This window comes from Pipistrellus hanaki, assembly GCF_964339955.1.
Source record: "Pipistrellus hanaki genome assembly, chromosome: 8".
Lineage (NCBI taxonomy): Eukaryota > Metazoa > Chordata > Mammalia > Chiroptera > Vespertilionidae > Pipistrellus > Pipistrellus hanaki.
Window position 1 is genome coordinate 81,613,234 of NC_140510.1, and position 24,995 is coordinate 81,638,228.

The window sequence follows — 24,995 nt, forward strand, 5'->3', positions numbered from 1 at the left end:
TCTAAAACCCGGGGGCTGATGATGGATATGCAAGATCCAAGAGAAAGGCAATGCAGGGCAGAACTAAAGTAAGAAATGCCAGGGTCAAACCTGGAGAAAACCAAGCTGCCCGGTAGGAAACGCGTGTAACCCCAGCCCGCCGCCGGCCCTGGACGCCCAGGGTAGCTAGGCAACGCGGTTGCCGGGGTAACGGGACGCTCAGCGGCGCCGGGAGCGGCGGGGGCGGGCCGGGCCGGGCTCTCGCGGGGCTGAGGGCGGAGGGGTGGTTGGGGTCAAGGGGCGTTGCTCCCGGACCGGACGGGCGGACGGACGGACGGGCGGACGGCGGGCCCCATGGCCGCGCAGCAGGGGGCGTCCGTGTCGCCCCTGCGGGCGCTGGAGGAGGCGCTGGGCCTGACGGCCAGCGGGGACGCCACGGAGGAGGCCGAGGGCACCTACTACCTGGAGCGTATCCTTCCTTCCGGGCGCCTGGTGACCGGTTAGGGTTTAGGGTCCGAGCCCTCCACTGGGGGCGCCCTGGAGGCTGGGGGCCCATCCTACCCAGTTGGATGGCAACCGGTGTTAGGGTTTAGGGTCCGAGCCCTCCACTGGGGGCGCCCTGGAGGCTGGGGGCCCATCCTACCCAGTTGGATGGTTAGCTGGCCCTCCTGCCACGGAAACCCCTTGTCTGGCTGCCAGAGTAAACTCCGGATGGAAGTTGTGTGTGAAGGTGGAACCGCAAACTGACCCAGCCTCCTCTGGGCTCCGCGTGCCCCCCCAAGCTGTCAGCGTTTCAGAAGGAGCTGGTCAGGGGAGTTGGGGACCTGGGATCCTCTGTCTTTGGGCTTAAAGGAGCTGAAGCTCAGAGCATCCCGCCCGGATCCGATGCTTAAAAAGATTTATTTTGATTGCATCCGCTTCCTAGACAGTTTCAGTGTTGGCTTTTTAATAATAAATACTTTTTTTTTTTCTTCTTTAGCAACTAAATAATATCCCGGTGAGCTGACTCAGAGGTGTTGGGAGAAAGCCAGAAAGTGATGAGCAATGATCAGTGGAAATAGCAAAAAGTTGCCTAGCCAGAGGTGGATAATTAAGTTAACTAGTTCTTGTGTCAAACTTTCGATCCCTGGTGGGTTATGGGTGGCAACAGATCAGTGTTTCCCTCCCTCTCTCCCTCTCCCTAAAATCAGTAAGACATAGCCTAAGATGGGGATTAAAATACTACAACACACTTGTCAGCTCTCCTCTAGGCATACAGATGAATTGTACTGATGGGAGGTTTCATGAGAAAAACGTTATCTATTCCTTTCTTTGGGCAGGTAAAACAGAGATGGTTTATCTATTTTATTCTCAGATATCAAGGAAACTCCAAAATCTACCTGTTATGTATGAATGTCTGTATGTATGTGTATTTGTCCCACTACAGTCACTCCAGCTCTCATTGAAGATTCCAGCAATGGTTCTCTGAAGCTTGATGGTGGTGTGCTTTGGCAAACTGGTTAACCCATCTGACTCAGGCTCAGTACCCATCCCTGCTGCAGGGAACTCTGAGGAACTTAGCTGAAAAGATCAAAGAAAGTATGTAGCATTCTACTCGAGGCAAACATGATCTTTGCAGGCATGAGGTTTGAAGAGTTTGAAATCAATTTGAATGGAATATGAGGGTGCTTTAGTGTCTTAAATGAAGTTTTATGTTGTTTTCATAGCTCTGCCAAGCTTTTTTTTAAAGTAATAGTCCTTTTTAAATAATAATAATAATAAAACAAGTCAACATTTTTTCCCCCAGAGCAATCTACATCAAGTATAAAGTTACCTAGTACTCTTGCTAGGGAATGGTAACCAGGCCTCTTAACATTTTTTGTCTGCATTGAAATGATTTCTGTAACACATAGTTAACTGTTAGCATGAGACCAACATGAGGTAACTGATGGCAACATTTTTGTGAAATAAATGGTGGGACTCGAAGATAGTGCAATTTTCAGCAGTGGAATCCGTGTTCCCTTCACCGGCAGGGGGATCACTGAGCCACAACTGCCAGCATGTAGCATTTTGCACAAAACCCATCAGGACGCCTCTTGATCATCACACTTGCAAATATAAGTACCTCCTGGTTTTCATAATTTTGTTCTCTCGTTTGGGAATTACGGAGGTCCTTTGCTTTCCTTTCATCTCTCTTTGCTTGACTGACTGCTGTTTTGGCTTTCAACTGAAGGGTAGTCAGGGGATAACAAAGCCAAACATTTAACCAGTCCGTTTTTCTACATTCAGTGCGACGCTCAGGTAAAGGTTTAGACGTGGGGGAGACTTACTAGCTCTTAGGTTTGAGGGTTACTCCTGAATGCCAACTCTCCCTGTGCCCCTGGCTCCCCTAACATGCATAATTAAGAGCTGACTGTATAATGTTATTTGACATTGTTTCTTAAGGCAATTATGATAGTTGCTGAAGTGAGACCTTTTTTGGGTTTAAAGTCTTTAGTGCTCAGGTAATTTAATTGAGCTATGGCAGTGGATAAATAAGAGTTATAATAAGCACAAATGAATCAGAAATCCGATGTTCCCTACTTTGCACGCACACTTTATCACGTCTAATCTACCACATCTAGCGTTGGACTTTATTTATGACTGAACAGATGCTCCTAGAACACTAGACAACAAGCTATCAATATTGAACAAGGCTTTGAAAGATGTTGACTCAAGTTCTCCAGGAGATTGGCTCTTACTTTGCTGTGAAACATTTACACATGAAGAACATCAACACGTTAACGTGGCCCAAACCGGAAACACAGCCAGGATCCATCATGGGGGGGATGGCTTTCATCAACAAAGTCTCCGCATTCTTTACAACAGGGTAGAGGAAGTATTCAAGAAAAAAGGATTTCTTACCCCTGCAACACCCCTCCTTTGTAACCATCTAGCCATAACAGTGACACCTGTTTCTCTTCCGCAGCGCTTCACACTATCATTGCTTTTATGTTTTAAACTTTCAAAATATGAGATACAAATACACATGACATAGCCCTTATTTAGCTAGCACCAGGGCTTTAAGAAATGTGATCATGGAGTGTATAAGTCCTCTGGAGAACTCTTCATAAGAAAGGGAATGATAGCCCAAACCAGTGTGTCTCAGTGGATAACACGTTGGCCTGCGGACTGAAGGGTCCCAGGTTCAATTCCGGTCAAGGGCATGTGCTTTGGTTGCAGGCACATCCCCAGTTGAGGGTGTGCAAGAGGCAGCTGAATCAATGTTTCTCTCTCATGGATGTTTCTAACTCTCTATCCCTCTCCCTTCCTCTATGTAAATAATCAATAATATATATATTTAAAAAGAAAGGTATTGGCGGTGTTGTGGGATATAAGGCTAGACTTTAAATAATCTGTAAAGGGCCACATAGATGTCTCCAGAATTTATAAAGAAGGTTAGTTGTCTTTTTTTCTTTTTTCCCCCTTGATTTTCCATCATCATTTATCCCTCATATACCCTTTTCCACTTCTCCTCCCAGAATCACTACAGCTCTGTCCAGGTCCATGAGTTTTTTTGTCCTTTTTTCTTTTTTGCTCAAAATCCCCTCTCCCCCCCTCCTCCCATAACCCTCAAGCTCTATGAGTTTTTCCTCTATTTTGCTTATTTTTCCATTTTGTTTACCCTTTGGGATGGCATGGGTAGACGTGGAGAACATTATGCTAAGTGAAACAAGCCAGTCAGAGAATGACAAGAACCATATGATGTCACTAATTTGTGGAATTTAATGCAGGTTGACGGTCTTTTGCAAATGAACCTTCTGTTAGAAATCAATACAACTCAGGTGAGGTTTGCAGTTGCAGTAGTTACCACGGGCTGCCTATTACCATGTGGCTGGAGACATTTGGGAAAGCCCAATTCCAGTTGGGAGATGCTGGCAGGAATGACTGGTTCTAAGGAAGTTAAGGCTTCATTGGCTTTGTTGCCACCTGTCCAGTGAAAGACCTTGTGCAAGGAATGGCATACTTGGCTCCAGGAGAGGGAGGCCCCCAGAATGTCCTTTTTGTGATCTATCCCTTTGGAGGTGATTCTCTGCGCCCCAACTGGCCTTTGGTTATTATATCATCTTTCTGGGCATTCTAACACTACGAATCTGGCCCATGAGATTGTGGACAAGTTTACTGGCTACTGAAAATGTGTCCTCTGGCCCCAGTAGCAATCTCTGAACAGCGATTTCCGAGGAATGAGTGAGTTAAGCCAGTCCTTCGAGGCAGCTCCAAACTTAACTGTGCGTGCAAGGGCAAAATTAAGGATTCCAGACCCTGAACTATGGTGATCACACTGAATCCATACTCATCGGAGATGGACGCTTGTCTTTTGAAGTGACATTCCTACCCAGGCTTTCATTACAATAGTGTAATGTTCACGATAACTTTGTTTAATTAAGATTGAACTTTGGTCATTTAAAATATTTTATTCTTTTTTTTATTGTGGTTATGTCTTACTTCTCTCTCTCTTTATTGTTTGAAGGATTACAAATAGTAGTACATATGTCTCCTTTTTTATTCTTCTTAACATTTTAAAATTTCTTCTCTCTGTTATGTTACTTCTCCGGAATGTTTGTGGTATTAAATGAAAATATATTATAAAATACTCAATATTATCATTATGTACTCAAGTTGAATATTTCTTATTATCATTGCAATCCTGAATTGGCACACGGGGACTTAGTGGCACCTTACATACAGCCAAATAAAAAGGATCAACCATCTAGAATCTAGACCAGGAGGCATGTTACTATGTCCAGAGTGCTGAATTTTACATGCAGGAAAGTCATAGGCTGTTTGGAGAGAGAGAAAAAATGTGTTTTGTTCTGTGTCCTCTAGGTGAAGCAAACCTTAATGTGCATATGAATCAAAGATATGGATCCTTAAGTGAAGGTTCTAATTCAATAAGTCCAGGTCAGGGCTGAGACTCTGCATTGCTAACAAGCTCGCAGGAACTGCTGGTAAGAACTGTAACAGGAGTAGCAAGGCTGAATGCAGACATCTTCCAGGGGTCCTCAAACTTTTTAAAGTGGGGGCCAGATCACGGTCCCTCAGAGAGCTGGAGGGCCGGACTATATGAACTACTAATTCCTACTGTAACACCTCGGCTGCGCTCACTGCCCAAAAAACCTGGCGGGCCAGATCAGACTCCTCTGCGGGCCGCATGTGGCCCGCGGGCCATAGTTTGAAGACCCCTGTGACTTAACCCATTACCTTGATGTTTTCAGGCAGAGGTGCAACAGGTTGGTATCTTTGTGTTTCTACTGGCTTGCAAGTTGGAAAACGTACACCCTCTGTGTAAGTCTTATATGAGTCATAGATGTAGAAAGAAAGGTATTTTCCAGTTTCAGAGGCAGAAGATGTGCAGCAGCTGTCCAGGGCAAGGGTGGCCAATACGGTTCCATTCTGGGCAATGGGCAATGCAACTGCAATGGTTGTGGCTTCCTGGTAAGAGCGTTAATAAGAATTCCGAGGCCTAATGGAGACGGCGGGAAAGACTGCAGGAAGCAAACCTTGGGGAGAGTGGTAGCAAGCATGCCAGTCATTCCCCATCTTTGATATACCTTATTGCTTTATTGAAACTGGGATTCCTAAGAAAGGGAACATAACCGTGGTGTTTGCTATGTACAGCGCTTTTATTTCCATTCGGTAAGTAAAATGTTGATTATGGAGGATCCAACCTAGATTTTCGATTGCCTTTGTGTACATTGGCTCTGCATGGATGGCAAAGATTACAAAGCCATTTCTGGCTATCGCAGCTTTGGGAAATCATGGAAAATATAATTAGCTATATGTTTCACTCCAGTTCTTTGTAGAGATGCGGCTGCTGGCAATGATCCCTACCTATCAGTGTGGTAGTGGGAGAGACTGGTGTGTGAGCAACATCGTGTGCTGCTCATATCTGCAAATGGTTTATTTCTTTCTGGCTGCCGTCCTTCTGCAGAACCTTATTTGTGATGGCGTCCTAACGGGTGGCACCTCAAGCTCTGCTCCTCTAGACCGGCCGAAACACGCCTCAGGCTCTCAGGCTTCCTGCTGTTGTATCTTCTGTGGACTGTGATGGCGTCGGGCTCCCTGGCAGTTTCAGTGTGGGTGCCTGTTGTCCTGTTTTCAGATCACATCTGGATGGCCAGGATCTAGTGAAGATTCTGCTAGTGCAGAAAATGCCCACTAGCCCACCTGATGTTGACTAAGTACCAGGGAGCTGAGTCATGGCTGTGCAGACTCACAGATACTATTGCATTCCTTCCAGGGCAAGGGGACACGTGGAGAAGTGGGACCCTGGTCTGAGTCCGGGCTGTGACTCTAGGACACAGCACCTGGCTTGGAAGTAGGCGGTGTGGTAGACGGTGTGGTAGACGGTGGCTGCAGACCCGGCAGGAAAGGGGAGCCACGGCCGGGAGCCTCTGCAAGAGCAGACAGGAAACCAGGCCCAGGATAAGTGTCAGATCAAGCTCAAACAGGCCCAAGGCAAGAAGCAGATCTGAGGGGAACAGGCTGGGAAAAAAGAGAATTTCAGAACTGGAGTTCAGAGATGTTCTTTGAAGGGATATTAGGCAGACCAAGGGAAGGGAGCTATGTAAGGCCCAGCATCAGCTTGGCATTAATAAACTGACTTTAAGCCAGACGCCAGCTTATTGTCCTACAGTGGAAAATAGCTACATGAGGATTGTGACCAGCTTAATTGTAGGGACATTTCCTGGAGAAGAGGCTCACCCAGGAGATTTGGTTACTGTGGTTCTACTTTTACTGGGAAACTTCTCATCTGTGAGGGTTTGTCTTTCAGACAATTCTGGTAAACTGTCTATTTCCACTCTGGCAATTGTGCCTTTGAAGCAGTGCTTTCCATACGTGGTGTTCTGTCTGATTCTGCTTTACGCTACCTTTCTGGCATCCCCAGGGCCAAGGGGATCCGTATCTGTACAACCTACAGTGTCCCCTTCATGAGAATCTGGGCGTGTAATTTATTCTTGCTTTGAAACCAGAAATTGCTATGCATCTACTGAGAAGTTCATCTGTTTTCATTGAATGGTTACCGAATTGGTATCTGATTATATTCCCCCTTTCACCCTGACTGCTGGGAAGCTTAGAGTCAAACCTGTGGCCTAAGTTTCACAAAATTATGAGGCCTATGGCATGTACTGCATCTTTACTTTGATTTCTACTTATTTCCTCAAATTTTCATATGCATTAATTTTTATATTATGTAATGTATGCCTATTTGTAAGCTGTCACAGTATCATTTTGGGATTCGTTCATGCATTGTCCATGTGTTGCTAGCCAGATAACAGATGCATGCCAACATACATGCCAATGCACATTTATTTCTCAGCAACACTGCAACATCACGTTTAAACTGAGTTGCTTCTGGGAAGATTTTCTGTACAAGCCACATTGTGGATACTAAAAATATCAGTCAAGGAGGATACCAGTTTCTATTTTGGGTTTTTGTCCTTTTCCCATCTTTTGTTTCATTAATCTCTTGGCCTTGGTTAATTTACTTTTTGGGTTCTTTCTAGACCTTTTGTACTTCTCCCTCTTTAAGAAGTTCACATTGAGCTATTTAAACGATTTGGTTTAGCAGTCCATACAATTTTTTAAGAGTTTGGAAAACAACTAGGTTTGAGTTTATTATCTAGAATATTGGCAACAATTGCACATTTTTATTGGGTCACTATAGAAATAGTATGGCTTAGTTGAAAATTCTTGACATTTATATTCAAGAAATGTGTCTTTGTCACTCAAAACTATGTGATTTAGGGCAAATCTATTAATATGTTTGAATCAGTTTCTTTGTTTTGAAGATGGGTATATCTGTGCCATTCAATCTCACAAGGTTGTTAAGAGAATAAATATAATTATGTTCCATGTGATAGTACTTTTTAAGTTTTACAAAATGATAGCTATTTTTTCTTAGTCTCTTGATTGTGTGGAAACAGAATATTTTACTAGTGATTAAAATCCATTGGTTAGATTAATTTCGGGATAGAGTATACAGGTGTTGATAGATATTTCCAAAGCTTTTAGAACAAATACATGTTTTTCCTCTATATATTGATATGTTTTGTAACCTTTGCTTTCACCTTTCTTCCTCACAGTAATTTGTCAGCAGTTGTTTTATTTGCAATTATCAAATCTATCCAGATAATTATAGAACATTTACTTTTTTATGGAATTTTTTATGGTATGAACGGTGATGAAGGACAGCATTGCTTTTTGGGAGACAATCACAGGTGATTGCTTACAAAATCAATTTTTAGTAGTTTTCTCTTAGAAGAGAGCATACTTTTCCATAAAAGAGAGGCTGACTCTTATTTTTTTGCAACAGCATAGATAGACCTAGAGATTTTTATGCTAAGTGAAATAAACCAGTCCTAGAAAGACAAAAACCATATAATCTGACTTATATGTGAAACCTAATGAACAAAATAAAAGGATGAACAAGGTAGAGACAGAGGCATGGATACACTGAACATTCTGATAGCTGTCAGAGGGAAGGAGAGTGCATGGGGACTGGACAAAAGATGAAGGGACTAGCCAAAGAACATATATGCATAACCTATAGACACAGACACAGTGTAGTGATGGCCAGAGGGAAGGGGGTGGGGAGAGAATTAGGTGGAGGGAGTAAAGGCGGGGAAGTCATGTCAACAATAAAAATAAAGATATTTAAAAAAGGCTGATTTCCTGTATCTGATGTTCGGGAAATTTTATCTCATTAAGTGAAAGCGTGTCAGGTAAATATAAATTTAGATGGAGGAAGATTTAGAATGCTTCCACCCATTTCTCTTAACATAGGGGGGAATGGGGCCATGGGAGACTTACGAGAATTCTTCCACAGCTACTCACCTCTTTCCAGAACGTGGACAGCAGTAACAAACACTGTATATTGTCTTTACTGTAAGCCATGCACTGTTCTAAAAGATTTACATATGTTAATTCCTTTACTACCCTTGAAACCCTAAAAGGTAATATAGTAGCCAGCCTGCAAAATGATGCCCGGGGATTCCCACCTGCTGGTGTAAATGCTTTGTATCGTGTCCCCATACTGAATAGGGTTGACCTGGGTAACCAATTGTACGTTGAATATATGCTTTTGTGGCTGTTCATTAAAGAAATTGTGGCGTCCACTTTGTTTTCCTGAATTGCTTATTCTGGAGGTAGCTAGCCACCACCTCTTAAGGAGACTTAAGAAGCCTGTGGAGAGACCCACATGGGGAGGATCTGAGTCCTCCACACAACAATATCAGTGACCCTTCAGCAAACAGATCCTGTTCCCTCAGTTTAGCCTTCATGTGACTACCACCCTGGCTGCCACCTCAACTGAGACTTCATGGGCGACCCCCCCCCAAAAAACAAAAAACAAAAAAAAACAAAAAAAAACAAAACAAAAAACCTTTCAGCTGAGCCACTATTGAATTCTTGATCACAGAAAAGATGAGATAATGGATGCTTCCTGTGTTGTTGTACAAAGTTTTTGGGAGTTTGTTATACTGCAATACACTAAAAAAATATTGATTTTGGTACCTAGAAATGAGGTTCTAACCTAAGAAAGACCTGAGAGTATCAGAGTGGCTTTGCAAAACAGCACTGGGCACATTTGGAAGTACTTTAAGTAGGATGTTAGTAAAAGGCAGGTACTTCACTCTTGGTACTCAGTAAGGGTGGATTTCAGGTTGGGAGATGGACTGCAGATATGCAACTTTTTTGTGTGTGTCTGTTTGCTTAGTCTACTGTGAATTACTTATTTTTTATCCTAAATTACTTTTCACCATGTTTTTGGGAGAGACTCATGTTTGACCATAAAATACAGCCCTTTGATAGGTAACTGGGTCTTGAGGGTTGATTATAACTGCATTTGGTTTATGTGTCTCTTCAAATAATAAGGCAAATACTAAGGAGTTATTGCTTATGATGAGGCTGAGTAGCAAGAATGTATTACCAGCCGGTTTGGCTCAGTGGATAGAGCATCGACCTGCCGACTTAAAGGACCCAGGTTCGATTCTGGTCAAGGGCATGTACCTTGGTTGCGGGCACATCCCCAGTAGGGGATGTGCAAGAAGCAGCTGATGGATGATCTCTCATTGATGTTTCTAACTCTCTATCTCTCTCCCTTGCTCTCTGTAAAAAATCAATAAAATATATTTAAAAAAGAATGTATTACAAAAAAAATGTATTTCCTATCTTTCGAGGTTTAGAAGTATGTGGAAAATAATTGGCAAAAGCCTCAAGTGTTTCCATATACAGAAAACCCATACAGAACAACAGGAGAGGTAGTGTTGCCTAGTGCAGTGGTCGGCAAACTCATTAGTCAACAAATCCGTAGTTTGCTGACCACTGACTAGTGAAACCGGAGCTTCTGGGGCTTATTCCAGGTTTGTTAGGTTCTCGCTGTGCAGTTTGTGCCTTGGAGCCTGATCTGTAAGATGGAGATACTGCTGGTTCCAGCTTCATACATCGGATGAGGATGAAATGAGTTAATATATGTTCTCGTGAAACCCTTAGGACAGCATCTAGCCTCTATTAAATACTATGTTGTCAGTTCTTATTACAAACAACATACGTTGTTATATGCACCTTCCGCTAATTCTTGGAAGACAGAGTAGCAGAGACAATTTTCTATAACCAGCAGCAAAATGAAAACTAGGCTAATCTCATCTTTGATTTTCATAATCATTACTGTGCATTAAAGTGTTTAATACCTTTTAAACTTGGCATGACTACCTCTGTACATTTGAAGAGAAAAGTAAACAAAATAACTGTAGTTTTCACTTATAATTAGACTAACTTATAATTTTTAAAGTCTTACAGCAATGTTGTTAGAATTTTAATTCTGATATTTTAATGCTTATTCTTGATAATTTATGAACTACTTAATTTATAATTACTGTATAGTTTATATTTGCTTGAAAATTAGCCTGTCTTTCCTGAGAAGATGATTCAATTTTAAAATTGAGAAAGACATATAAGAAAAAAGTGGAGATTTAAATAATTTTCATTGATGAAAATTTTGAAATATATTATCTCACCAAGTTGGTGAGATAATTAGATCTCCCACTTCAAGGACAAATCAGTTTTAAATGTAATCATTTTATTCCATATATTTTGAGATTAAATCTTGACAAGATGTTCAGAGGTCACCATAACTGAAGGATCTGAAGATGAATACGAATATGAAGAGGTAATTATCTATTTGTTTATTTTAATCTTGATTGTTAAGATTATTACAGAGGTTCCTCTTTTTTGATCTCTATTGCCCCCCTCCATCAGGTTCTCTCCCCAGCCCAGGCCTTCACCACGTTATTGTCTGTGTCCATAGGTAATGCATATCTCTCTATATATAAAAGTCAAAAAAATTCAGTTCATGGTGCCCGTCTTTTAAGAGGAACAGCTGGACCTCCAGCAGCCTCTGTGTCACTGTGCTCCAATCTTCACTCGTTTTTTACAACCTGTAGTTCTTCCTGCCCCTAAGGACTTCTTTTCCCAGCTCTGGGACCTCTTGTTCCTCAGAGCGGCCTCTGCAGAGATGATCTGCCTCCCAATTAAAAAAGCGACATCAGCCCGTTCTGCACCTCCACACCTTTTACCAGTCTCAGTGTGCTCTCCTCTCACGCCTTCTACCAGTCTCAGTGTGCTCTCCTCTTTACTTCTCTGGTTGTAGGACTCCTATTTAGCCAGCTTGCCAGTGGTTCTGGATGATGATTGTCCTGGGTTTCAGTTATAATTTTGATGTGGTTGTGAGACACGATGAGTACAGACATTTACCTACACTGCCGTCTTCAAATTCAGTCATTTATTTATTTATTTTTAATTTGGAGTACTCTGTAAATTCATTATGGTTGTTCTTGAGACATATTTATTTCTTTATTTCTTAAGAGTTACTAGTTTAAAAACTACACATATATTTTTATTGGTTTTAGAGAGGAAGGGAGAGGGAGAGAAATAGAATCATCAATGATGAGAGAGAATCATTGATCAGCTGCCTTCTACGTGCTCCCTACTAATGATAGAGCCCACAACCTGGGCATGTGCCCTGACTGAGAATGGAACCTTGATCTCCTGGTTCATACATCAACACTCTACCACTGAGCCATGCTGGCTGGCCAAGAGTTGTTAGTTTTTCATCCATATCAGCTGGTGAAGAAGGAGGCATAAAATTCTCATAAAAATTTAGATGGGTTAAAACATCTGGTCATTTGTATTTTCTTATTAATTGTTCTTCAGGGTCAACTCCTTATCACCTACCTCCTGGATCCATACTATAGAATGTCTTTGATAGGCATTACTATAATCCAGTCTGCGCTTGGCCAAGTTTCCCAAATTTCTACCGCCTAGCTGGAGGGCAGATCCTATGCTTCCTTCCAACTTAACTGTACTTCTACCTAATGTGCTTACTGCCTAGAACCTTTCCTTTATTTCACTGCCCCAGCGGGACCTGAGACCTGGAGGCTAGAGACTCTCCTAGGATGCAGAAGCTGTGAATGAAACTGTGTGGGTGCAGGCCTAGCAGTTGCTGGCCTGGGCAGGCAGGAGACAAGACAAATACAGAACACAGGCTTGTTATTACTGCTGGTGTAATGGGGATTATATTAACACATACCACATGAAATTACTGAATGAGTTAATTAATATTAATGGACCTAAAACTGTGATAAACAGATAATAAGCATGCAAGATGTCTTAACTATCATTAATAACATTATTAGATTTGATTACATTCTTCCAAATAGCTTAACACTCAGGCAGTAAATTTTATTTTAATTCTAAAATAAATTAGAGGTGTGTGGTTGCTAGTAGTAGTTAAGAAAGAGTAAGGAGGGAGAAAAATCTGGGATGAAGAGAGAATGGTGGCAGTGAGAGGGCCTAACATTTCTTTCAGCACAATTGTTAGTCTGCATTTGTCATTATAGTTTAAATGCAGTTGCTCATAAGCTCATATTGAGTTTATTAGAAGTGACATTGAGTGATGTTTAAAAGAAAATCAAAGCTTTCTGCTTGATATTTATTCATTTTTCACAGATCTTCAAAACGACATGATGTCTTACATAAAATACATTTCTCTGATCCTTTGTTTTATGAGGAAAAATAAGTTCTGAAATGAAATAATATATTTTCTTGCTAACCCTTCCTATTCTTCTCTTTCTTCATGGTTTAGATACCAGATGACAATTTTAGCATTCCAGAGGGTGAAGAGGATCTGGCGAAGGCAGTTCAGATGGTTCAAGAACAGAGCACAGATGCTGAGATTTTGGTGAGTTTGAACATGAGCATGGCCTACAGTTCACCAGTGATGCTTTTCTATGTGAAGTTTTGCAAGTTATTTATATTTCAGGAACTTCACTTATTAAATGCAGCCCTAGCTCCTATTATGTCTTTTTCACTTCTATTTCTCTATCTTCAAGCCTTCACTTTCAATAAGTAGTCATATTTACTCTTCTTTGGTTTATCATTTTCCACACCGTGGTTATTCTTGCATGACTGAAATAAATGACACTATCCCTCATAACTCTCCTATTTAATTGAAGATTAAACCAAGGATTTGCAACACTTATGTACAGAATTGGATATTGTATGCAGAGTCTACAATCTGCTTTATAAGCATTCTACATCTTGCCTTCCCTTGCCCCCCATAGAAATATTTAGCTCTTAAGGAGTGCCCAATATATTATGATATTTTTTCTTGTGAGGCCTGTGAACTAATATCACTAAAGAATATGGTGGGGATGTCTTATGATTGTAATACCACCAGTTAAAAGTAAATACAAGGATGGTGTTCCTGTAAAATTGAAAACTCATTTAAAAGTTCATAATTTAATGATGATGACAAAATGACTTTAAAGTGCTTAATATTTCATAACAACACTAGTTAAGAAGGATGAATTTTAAAAATGTTCTAACCTTTTTTTGATAAAGAAATATGAAGAAAATAGTGATATTCTTATTTAGTTATGGACTTGACTTCCTCAGTGCAAAATAGTGTGTGATAGACTTTACTCCCTGTGTCATTCTTTTCATATTTTGTAGACTTTTTCTGTCTAGATATCCAGTAACTCCTTTCCAAAACATCTGTCTGTTAAAAAAACAAAACAATACAAAACAAACAACCTCAAGAGGAGGAATTCTTGAATCTGGAATTAATTATATTCTGTTATAAATAGAGGACTCTAACTCATAGTAAAATGCATTTTCTAATGCATACTATAGAAATAGTTCCCTTCTATTTAGACATAAAGAGAAGTCTCAATGCAATAATTTATAAGAATAGTTTTAAAATACCACATTTTGAATGATAAGCAGTTTATCCATTGATCATCTTCCCTCTTGTTTTATGTCATTAAGTAAAAGAGAATTTAAAAAATACACTATGTATTACTCATTCATTTTGTTACTTGGTAAGTAAGATAGATATGCCTAACATGGTACTTGGTACATAGGAGGAACTAAATGAATAGCAGTTGAGTAAGTGAATGGATAATCATAGAATGAAAATATTAAGACCCAAATTAGAATTGCTTCTTTGTATCTGGTATCATGCTGGAATCTGTTTGTAAAAAGATAAATCCAAGGAAGACAATGGGGTAGCTGTTCATATCTATTGAACTAAATATCAGTAATTCTTCTCATCAAAATTTTTTTTTAAATCACAACCTTGCAAGAATTAACTTTCTATATTTCTGGCATATTTATAGCTGGTTGACTCTCATTTAAGTTCTATGTACCTGTTTTTTTGAGTTCTTTGGCAGAATGATGCTCTGCAGAAAATTTACAAAAATTGCCCTTTAAGCTTTGAAAATTAAATATGGGTTCTTTTTATGATAAGCATATAAATTATGTATTCTATTTAAAAAATGTTTTTATTGATTTCAGAGAGGAAGGGAGAGGGAGAGCGAGGTAGAAGCTTCAATAATGAGAGAGATTCATTATTTGGCTGCCTCCTGCACGCCCCCTACTGGGGACATCCCCCCAGGCATGTGCCCCTGGCCAGAACTGAACCTGGGACCCTTCTGCTTGCAGGCCGATGCTCTATCTACCTAGCCAAACCGGCAAAGGCTAATTGGTTTTTTATTGCTATAGTATTTTATCTTCACAAACTAGATTTGGATTGTGCCATGGGCTCTCTGTTTCAAAGAATATTTATTCTTTATGAACCCAACTTTCTTTTGTTATGATTCTATTATATCTGCTTATAAATAAGATATATATATATATTCTTCTATGCAATAGAAGATGCAATAATCTCTATTCAATGAGGACTTTTAAAATGTTCATTAATGATTGCAAGTGAAAGGTCATGGTTTTGTGAAAGTTAAATATAGTTAAATAGTTGGAAATAGTTTAAAATAATTGAAATAATTGGAAGTCTAGGTGCTTGCAAATTTGTTCTCTCAAAAGTCAGTTAATATGTTAGGTTTTTAGGGCTGTATCATCTATTCCAACAAAAAGTGTTGAAAAAAAAATGAACAAATTAGTTAATGAATCAATGCCATTAATGAAAGATTCGACGTTTTCAAAATAATTAATTAAACTTTGTATTTTAGGAGCAGAAAACAGTTCTTCCTTCAAAGCATGTAGTACCTGAAGTAATAGAAGACTTTCTCTGCAATTTCCTGATCAAAATGGGAATGACCAGAACTCTTGATTGCTTTCAATCTGAATGGTAAACAATAATGTACAATAGATAAATAGTTATCAGAAATGTTAACATTTAACATGTACACTTTTATAAGATTGAAGTCACTCAGTTTACACAAGATGGATGAAATGGATGGTATGTTGTGGTGTCAGCATCCCTGCTGCTCACACCACAACACACATACACACACAAGCACACTCAAAACACATATGTGCACATAATCAAAATACCATCTTTCTGAAATAAAAATATTAGTGATTTTTAAAAATCTAGAAGATGGAATATCTCCTGGAGTTATATAATATAATACAAAGATATTTTATGAAATACTTTCCCTAATATCTTCTGCATAATTAGTAAGGGTTTTATTTCCTGCATTAAGAATTCCTACTAATAGTACTACTTTAATTATTTTACTTACTAGAGGCTCAGTGCATGAAAATTTGTTCACTCGGGGGATTCCTAAGCCTGGCCTACGCATTCTTGCAGTCCGGAACCCCTCAGAGGATGTCCACCTGCCAGCTTAGGTCCTCTCTCTGGGAGATCTGGCCAAAGCTGGCAGTCAGACATCCGTCTGGCAGCTTGGAGCCATCAGGAGATGTTCACCTGCCAGCTCAGGCTTCTCCCCAGGGGATCAGACCTAATCCTGCAGTCAGACATCCCTCTGGCAGCCCAGGAGCCCTCAGAAGATGACCAACTGATGGCCTATGCCCACTCCCCACAGTCGCACATCCTTAGCGCTGTCACGGAGGTGGGAGAGGCTCCCGCCACCACCCCTGTGCTCGCAGTGGTCAGCCTGACTGTGGCTGAGCCAGTGGTGGTCAGTGCAGGTGCGTTGAGTGTCTGCCCCCTGGTGGTCAGTTGGCGTCATAGTGACCAGTCATTCCCAGTTGTTCTGCTGTTAGGATCAATTTGCATGTTACCCTTTTATTATATAGGATAGTGTAATGGCCTGCCTTTCTCTACTCATACAAATGATCAATTTGTTTTCTATAAGTTTTCCTTCATTTAGAAAGTAAGTGGGAACATTTTCAAATCATGCCTAATGACAAGATATTTTTTGGTCATAATTTAATTTCAATAACTTATTGGTTAAATTATATAAAATTTTATATTTATAATTATAATATAAATTATATAAAATGAAATTATATAAAAATATATATATTTCAAAAAGGAAGGGAGGGAGAGGGAAAGAAAGATAGAAACATCAATGATGAGAGAGAATCATTGATGGGCTGCTTCCTGCATGCCCCCTACTGGGGACTGAGGCCACAATCTAGGCATGTGCCCTTGACCTGAATCGAACCTGGGACTCTTTAGCCAGCAGGCCAATGCTCTATCCACTGCGCCAAACCAGCTAGTGTGCAGTGTCCTATTCTTTAACAAAATATTACTAAGTAATCAGATATGAAATTTTGATCTTTAAAGGCCATTGGATATTACAGAAAGAGGGAACGACACGCCATATAAAGATGTTTATAATGTTTTTTAGTTAATCCTAGTTTTAAATATAAGGGTAATTTGTAATTTCTACTAATCCAACTGTAGTATAATTTTTATTTTCTGTTTTTAAAAAAATATATTTTATTGATTTTTTTTTTACAGAGATGAAGGGAGAGGGATAGAGATTTAGAAACACGGATGAGAGAGAAACATCAATCAGCTGCCTCCTCACAACCCCCACTGGGGATGTGCCTGCAACCAAGGTACATGCCCTTGACCGGAATCGAATCTGGGACCTTTCAGGTCGATGCTCTATCCACTGAGCCAAACCGGTTTTGGCACTTTCTGTTTGGATTTTGCTTCTCATATATTTGGACCATGCACATAGAAGAAATCAGTTATTAAATATATATATATTTAAGTTCAGAGAGGAAGAGAGAGGGAGAGAGATAGAAACATCTGTGATGAGAGAGAATCATTGATGGGCTACTTCCTGCACACCCCACACTGGGGATCCAGCCTGCAACCCAGGCATGTGCCTGACCAGGAATTGAACCATGATGCTCAACCACTGAGCAACACTGCCCAGGTGGTTTTCTTAAGTTGCGTATCTAATATTAATGCATTAAGCGAGGAGAACTATTTTTAATTATTATAATTCAGGGAAAAGAGCAATTTTCATGGAAGAAAATAATATTGTTCCTATTAAATCTTGAAATCATGTGAATTTTTTTAATGAAAATGTCTCTAAAAATAATTACAAATGTGTTAGAAATATATTTTTATACAAGTAGACAGATGGTTAATTTGCGGTACCAATGAAATGAAAGATTAATGGGGTTCAATTAATCTTTTTCTTCTTCTGAGAGGAGGACATGTGGTGCTTCCATGTTTGGCCAGTCTACAGTGTGACATGACTCCCTTGGAGACATGTGGAGGCGAGTATACTCTTAACAGTTAGGTGCTTGCCATACTGTCCATTGAAAGTTAGCAGTTTGAATTGAGATGAAATGTCAGGATACTGAAATTGTGTTAGGAATTTTAGAACCCCAAGTAAGCATAAAATTCCTAGCATGCAATTGTGCTAGGAATTTTAGAACCCTATTTAGCATAATATTACCATCAGAAAGTAAAATTCATATAAAATGTCCTATTATTTGGGTTCTAATAATTTTATCCTTATTCCTGGCGGCCAGTTAGTAATGGGATTGCACTTTGTACTCAGATTAGTATACTGTATTGGATATTTTTTATTTCACATGTAACATTGTGACTTTGACCAGAAACCTTTACGTATTCTGCATAATAAGATTATAGGAATGTTAGATAATTACTTCTATCATTCTGATTATGGAGAAAAACATATACCATTGCCAGAAATCCTTGCATCTTACAAAGAGTTGCAACCAAAGCTTTTCCAATGTTAGTTTGTAAAACAAACGAACAGAAATATTCAAAATAAAAAAAGCCATACCTGGGTACTGAAATTTGATTTGTGTCCTTTCAATTCTCAAATAGTAATTGAAATAAATTATTTAATTTGGGGTCCACGAACTAAGACCTTGAGCCAACTCTAGCCCACCTTTTGTTTTCATAAAGAAGATTTTATTGGAACAAAAGTCATCAAAAAAGTCATAAAAATACTGCACTGTTTATATATTCACTGAAATTCTAGCATATTAGTATCCATTTGTGGCAGTGGGTCTTAAAGTCTTTTGGTGAATACACAGGTCTTATGAAAGCCTATACGCTTTATCCATGAAATATATTATTTACTCAATCTGTATAGAACTGTAATTAGTTTGTCGACCTTAATGTAAATTTATTGGCAGTAATTAGTAGGCAAGTTTATTGGTAGTAAATTGTATTTCTAGTTCCTAATACTTATATATGAATAGTTTTCAGTCTTAATCTAAGGGAAGTGACTAAGGAGGAAGGAATAAGAAGACCAGGATATTTTTTAAAAATACACACACAGCCTGGCCAGTATGGCTTAGTGGTTGAGCCTTGATTCATGAACCAGGAGATCATGGTTCTATTCTAGGTCAGAGCACATGCTGAGTTTCAGGCTGGATCCCCCTGGGTAGGGGAGCGTAGCGGGTTAGATGGAGTAGGTAAGGGAGGCGTGCAGGAGGCAGCCTATCAATTGATGAATTCTCTCTGATCATTGATATTTCTCTCTCTCTCTCTCTCTCTCTCTCTCTCTCTCTCTCTCTCCATTCCTCTCTCTGAAATAAATAAATAAATAAAACTAAAATAAAATACACACACAGAACCAAAATCTTATGTAGGAATAGGTAGATTTTACTGAGAAATTTCCAGTTTGTAGATTATAGTTACTAATTACCTTATAGTACAATATTATACTAGTTTTAGTGAGTTTAAAGTCAACTTTGGTATTTTTACATGATGGTATAAAGTTTCCTTGGTAAAGTAACTTTCAAATGTCTTAGATACAGAGGTTGTAATATGTGTTATGTTTGATTTTTTACTTATTTTACCACATATTAATTTATTTACATAGTGTTTATTTTAGAGGATTCTATATCACCTTTTTTTCTTACTGAAGTAATTTTTTTAGTGATTTTTTTCTGCATTAAATAAAGGAATTTGCTGAAACCAATTTTATGCTCAGAAAAACTTTATGGTCCAATACTTCAATCAATCCTATGCTTTTTCTTCTGAGATAAGTATAAATCACATCTGAAATATGGATAAAAAGTGAACTTATGATTAAATGGTTATCAATTTGCTGTTTTAGAAATCATGACAAATACTACTTACTATTGATTCAATTATCTCAATCTTTTTCTCACTGTTTTTTTTTAATTTCAGTTAACATATGACTATTAATGTGTCATAGTAATAAAGTTAAGATTTGCAATATGAAAATACTGATAATTAAACATTTTAAAACTAATGCTCTGTACATTTGTAGCAAGCATTATAAAGATATATTCCTTTTATTCACCCTCCTTGTGGCGTTTGTCACTGTTGTTCTTTCTTCCTTCCAGCACGCAATTCACTTCATTCTTGAGCCACAACTCTCATATTCTCCCATTACCTCACAGCTTCTCCTCTTGTTTAGTCTCTGTTTAGTAGTACTATTTCCTTTTCTTCCCATTCTTAAACAGTCCTAGGACTTCTTCACTTCTCTCTTTACATTCACTCCTTATCTGGCCTCATCCAGTCTTGTGACTTTAAATAGTATGTTTACTGATGATTCTCAAAGTTAAATGGCATGTCCTGACATTTTTCCTGAACTCTGGACATGTATATCTAGTATTCATCTTCACTTGATTGTGCAGAAGACATATTGCATTTAACATAAATAGGAAAAATTCCTTGAATTCTTTAATCATCCAGTTCCTACTGCATTGGTCCCTGTATCAGGAAATGGCTGTCTGTTGCTCACCCAGAAACCTTGGAATCAGGGTTTGACTTCTCTTTCTAACCACCCCCTGACAGCTGATCTATAAGAAATTCCTGTTGGCTCCACCCTTACAGCATGTCCAGAAGGGGCCCATTTTTCCTAATCTCTACTGCTACCAGCTTTGTTCTTACACCATTCTCTCTCTCTCGGACTGTTGTAGCAGCCTCTGAGCTAGTCTCCCTGATTCCACTCCCCCCCCCCCCCCCCCCCCCAGAGTGAGTTAGTGAAACTAGAGCAGGTGTGAGAGAGTGTCACTTATCCCTGAAAGCCTACCATGGCTTCAGTATGATTCAGAGTAAAATCACATTCCTTTTTCCTGGCTCCCTGCTGTCTTCTTCACCCATCTCTTACACGACTCCAGATAACTCTCCATAGACTGGCTTTTTGCTCTGTATTGTACAAGCCAATCTCTTCCTTGTCTCAGAGCCTTTAGGTTTCTATCGGCCAAGAATACTCTCCCACATATCCACATGGCTTAGTGTCTCATTTCCTTCAGTTCTCTGCTCAAATATCACTTTGCCAGTCATAGTGATATTTTCTCTGGCCTTCCTTTATAAAATATGTCACTTTCTCTGGCCATCCTATATAAAATATGTGAACACCAGCACCACCCTCCAATTCAGTCTCTCTATCCCTGGTACTCTGCTTATGTACTTCATAGAGAACATACCATCCACACTAGAATGGAAACTTCATTGGATAGAGAATTGAATCATGTTGTTAATTTTACCAGTGTCTAGATTAGTGCATGAAACATAGGAGATACTCAGTTACATTTGATGCACCATGATGATATTTGTATCCAGCAATTTATTAATTATTATTTAAAAATATGTTATGAATGTTGACATTTTAATTTATAAAGTAATGCTACAAGTAATTTCTATAAACATTTCCCCAGAATTAATTTTTTGAATGGTACATACATTTAGCAGTTTGGTTGAAAGAAACAACTTAAAGCCTTTTTCTTTTTTTTTTCCCTCCATTTTATTCTAGGTATGAATTAATACAGAAGGGAGGAACTAAACTTAGAGATGCTGGGAATGTTCCAGATGTCTACATCCAGAATATGCATTTAGATAATGAAAACAAGACTTTGAAGAAAGACTTGAAGCAGTGGAAACAGGCAGCAGAGTAAGTTAATTTTTAAATGACTTTTTACCCCCCCCCCTCCCCAGTTTATTTTGGACTAAATAAAAGTAAAGAGCTGAGTGAGGCTAATATGTGGACAGCAGTTACTGTACCAGAGCTTTCACTCTGGAGAACTGAATTATATTTAAGTTCTAGTTTGAAAGAATGTAAAAGCTGTCACTAGCAAATTAACTGAACCTATGACCAGAACGCTCACAACTGCAACTCATCAACAAGAGTAGAATGCAAGAGGCTGTGCAGGAGATGGTTAATTTAATATATAACATTCACTTCCTTTTGTATTTTGGCAATCTTCTCATGGTTTGTCAAATCTTATCCTGTGAGGATAAGCTAATTTCTGAAAGAAAAAAAAATTATAGGAAACACAGAGGAATCTTCCTGCAAAAAGGTTCCATATATATATCCATCCTAAGGTACCAACTGATTGGCTGGTAGCTATGACATGCACTGACCACCAGGGAGCAGATGCTCAAGGCAGGAGCTGCTGAGCAACAGCAACTTTGTAGATTGCCCTCTCGCACTCCAGGACCCCTTGGGGGATGCCAGGCTGCCAGTTTTGGCCCTATCCCTGCTGGGCACGCTGAGGGACCCCCACTGGTGCATGAATCCATGCACCGGGCCTCTATTGGGCTTAATATTTACCTAGGAGAGAGTAGCTTTGAAAAGAGTACTGAACCTAAAGTTCAAACACCTTGCTTCTAATACTGCTACTTATTAACTCAGCTTTCTTATTGTTAAACTGGGAGTAATTATACATAATATTATTAACTCCTAGGGAGTGCTGTGATAATTAAAGAGACAATCTAGATTAAAGAGCTGTAAATCACAGAGTGCTTTGAAAATGTCAGCTATTATTATCAATATCTCTAAAGGCTGTCATGCATAGTAGATTTTTTTTTTAGTCCTCACATTAACATTTTTAAAAAAATTCAGCAGTGATAAAGGATGAAGAAATGAAAAGGGAAAATATTTCACTTTAAAATATAATTTGTATTGCTAAATTAAAAATGAAATTATCTTTCTGGTGTAACCAATGACAATTTTAGAACAGAAGTTTTCCTATACTTGCTACAAATATAGATTATATTCTAAAATTTAAAATTTGGTGTATGTTGTATATGTATATATGGTGAGAGATGTTAATTAGACTTATTGTGGTGATGATTTTGAAATCTTTCCTATATAATAAAGATGTAATATGCAAATGGTTGTTATGCCGTGAAGCATAACGGCCGACTGCTTAATGGCCAGATCATGGACCAGCAGGAGAATGAAGCAGTGAGCTACATGTGGGCAGTGGAGAGCCACAGGAGGGGGCAGGGCAGCTATTGTAGTTAGGAGGGGGCAGGGGGAACTACAGGAGGCGGGGTAGTAGCAGTGAGCTACTGGCGCATGGATTTGTGTGCAGGGCTACTAGAAAGCCTAAGTGACTGTTCTACTGTCTGACCATTCGACTGTTGGACTGGTAGCTATGATGCACACTGACCACCAGGGGGCAGACACTCAGTGCACAGGCATGGAAACATGGAACAGACTGATGAATCTCATAGGGAAAGGGGAGAAGGGAGGGTGAGAAGAGATTAACCAAAGATCTTATATCTATACTAGAGGCCTGGTGCTTGGATTCATGCACTGGGGGGTCCCTTGCCCTGGCCTATGGGAATTTGGCTGAAACTGGCAATCTGACATCCCCTGAGGCAGGGGTCCTCAAACTTTTTAAAGTGGGGGCCAGATCACGGTCCCTCAGAGAGCTGGAGGGCCGGACTGTATGAACTACTAATTCCTACTGTAACACCTTGGCTGCGCTCACTGCCCAAAAAACCTGGCGGGCAGGATCAGACTCCCCTGGGGGCTGCATGTGGCCCGTGGGCCGTAGTTTGAAGACCCCTGCCCTGAGGGGTCCTGGATTACAAGAGGGTGCAAGCCAGACCGAGGGACCCAACTAGGCCTCTAGTAAATATATAAAACTAGCGACCCAGTGCAGGAAAATTCATGCACTTGCCTCAGCCTGGCCTGCATCCGGGACCCCTGGGGGATTTCCACCTGCTGGCTTAGGCCTGCTCCCTGGGGGATCAGGCCTAATCTGTCAGTCAGACATCCCTCTAGCAGCCCGGGAGCCCTTGGGGAGTATCTACCTGCTGGCTTAGGCCCACCCCTAGGGGTATCAGGCCAAAGCTGGCAGTCAGACATCCCTCTGGCAGCCTGAGAGCCCTCAGAGAATGTCTGACTAATGGCTTAGGCCTGTTCCCCTGGGCACCATTTTTAAAAAATATATATATTTTATCGATTTTTTACAGAGAGGAAGGGAGAGAGATAGAGAGCTAGAAACGTTGATGAGAGAGAAACATCGACCAGCTGCCTCTTGCACCCCCCCCACCGGGGATGTGCCTACAACCAATGTACGTGCCCTTGACCGGAATCGAACCCGGGACCTTTCAGTCCACAGACCGACGCTCTACCACTGAGCCAAACCGGTTTCTGCCCCCTGGGCATCTTTAGTGCTACTGCGGAGTCAGGAGAGGCTACCACCACCACCATTGTGCTGGCCAGCCATGAGCCAGATTCTGGCTGAGCGGGGCTCCCCCTGTGGGAGCTCACTGACCACCAGGGGGCAGCTCCTGTGTTGAGCATCTGCCCCCTTGTGATCAGTGCGCATCATAGCAACCGATCATTCCTGGTCATTTCGCCGTTAAGGTCAATATGCATATTACCCTTTTATTATATAGGATCATTATGTTGTACACCTGGAAATAATAGTTATAACTTGATTTAAAACGTTTGGGAAATATAACTTCTGGAAATTTTCCTCATAGATGTTTTTAAGGGAAAATGTATTATTAAAAATATTTATAGTTACATTAAAGGTAAAACTATATTATGTTCTGGATAACAGAGAAGATTTATATATGTAGTAGTTTGGCATTATTTTTTGGAAAAGGAGAATATAACTGTACTTTTATGTAGAAATGTAGATCAATTATAATTTTAAATGCAGAGGTCTAGAACTTCAGTGACCTGCCACATATTAGTAGAGAACTGTTGGTTAAATAAAGACTAGAAAGCATCACTAGAGTCATAAAATCTTTCATAGTTAAGACACTATTTTATAAACCTTGCTTTATTTGGTGGTTGACATTCTACAATATTAACCTCAGTCTGAGATCCATAAAAACTTGTAAGAGTCTCATTAATTAAGAACCTGTTTGCTTATATTGTTTCTTATCTTGGTTAGCATTTTCTCATTCTCATAATGTAGATATTATAAATTCTCAATTTTCTGTTTTACTCCTAAAAACACCAATTACACTTTACTTAAAATAATTTTTAATTATTATTTTAAATTTA

At 39.7% G+C, this 24,995-nt stretch overlaps 1 protein-coding gene across 1 annotated transcript in view; it reads left to right on the forward strand.

Annotated features, from left to right (window-relative positions):
- Positions 1-234: 234 nt before the first annotated feature.
- The window catches only part of SPAG16 (sperm associated antigen 16), a 563,299-nt gene continuing 538,538 nt past the window's right edge, over positions 235-24,995 (forward strand). Inside the window, exons 1-5 of the mRNA XM_084891337.1 lie at positions 235-448; positions 11,121-11,167; positions 13,142-13,237; positions 15,525-15,643; positions 21,495-21,632. Of these exons, the coding sequence (XP_084747463.1) occupies positions 334-448; positions 11,121-11,167; positions 13,142-13,237; positions 15,525-15,643; positions 21,495-21,632 (515 nt within the window). The 5' untranslated portion in view covers positions 235-333. The remainder of the gene's footprint in view (positions 449-11,120; positions 11,168-13,141; positions 13,238-15,524; positions 15,644-21,494; positions 21,633-24,995) is intronic.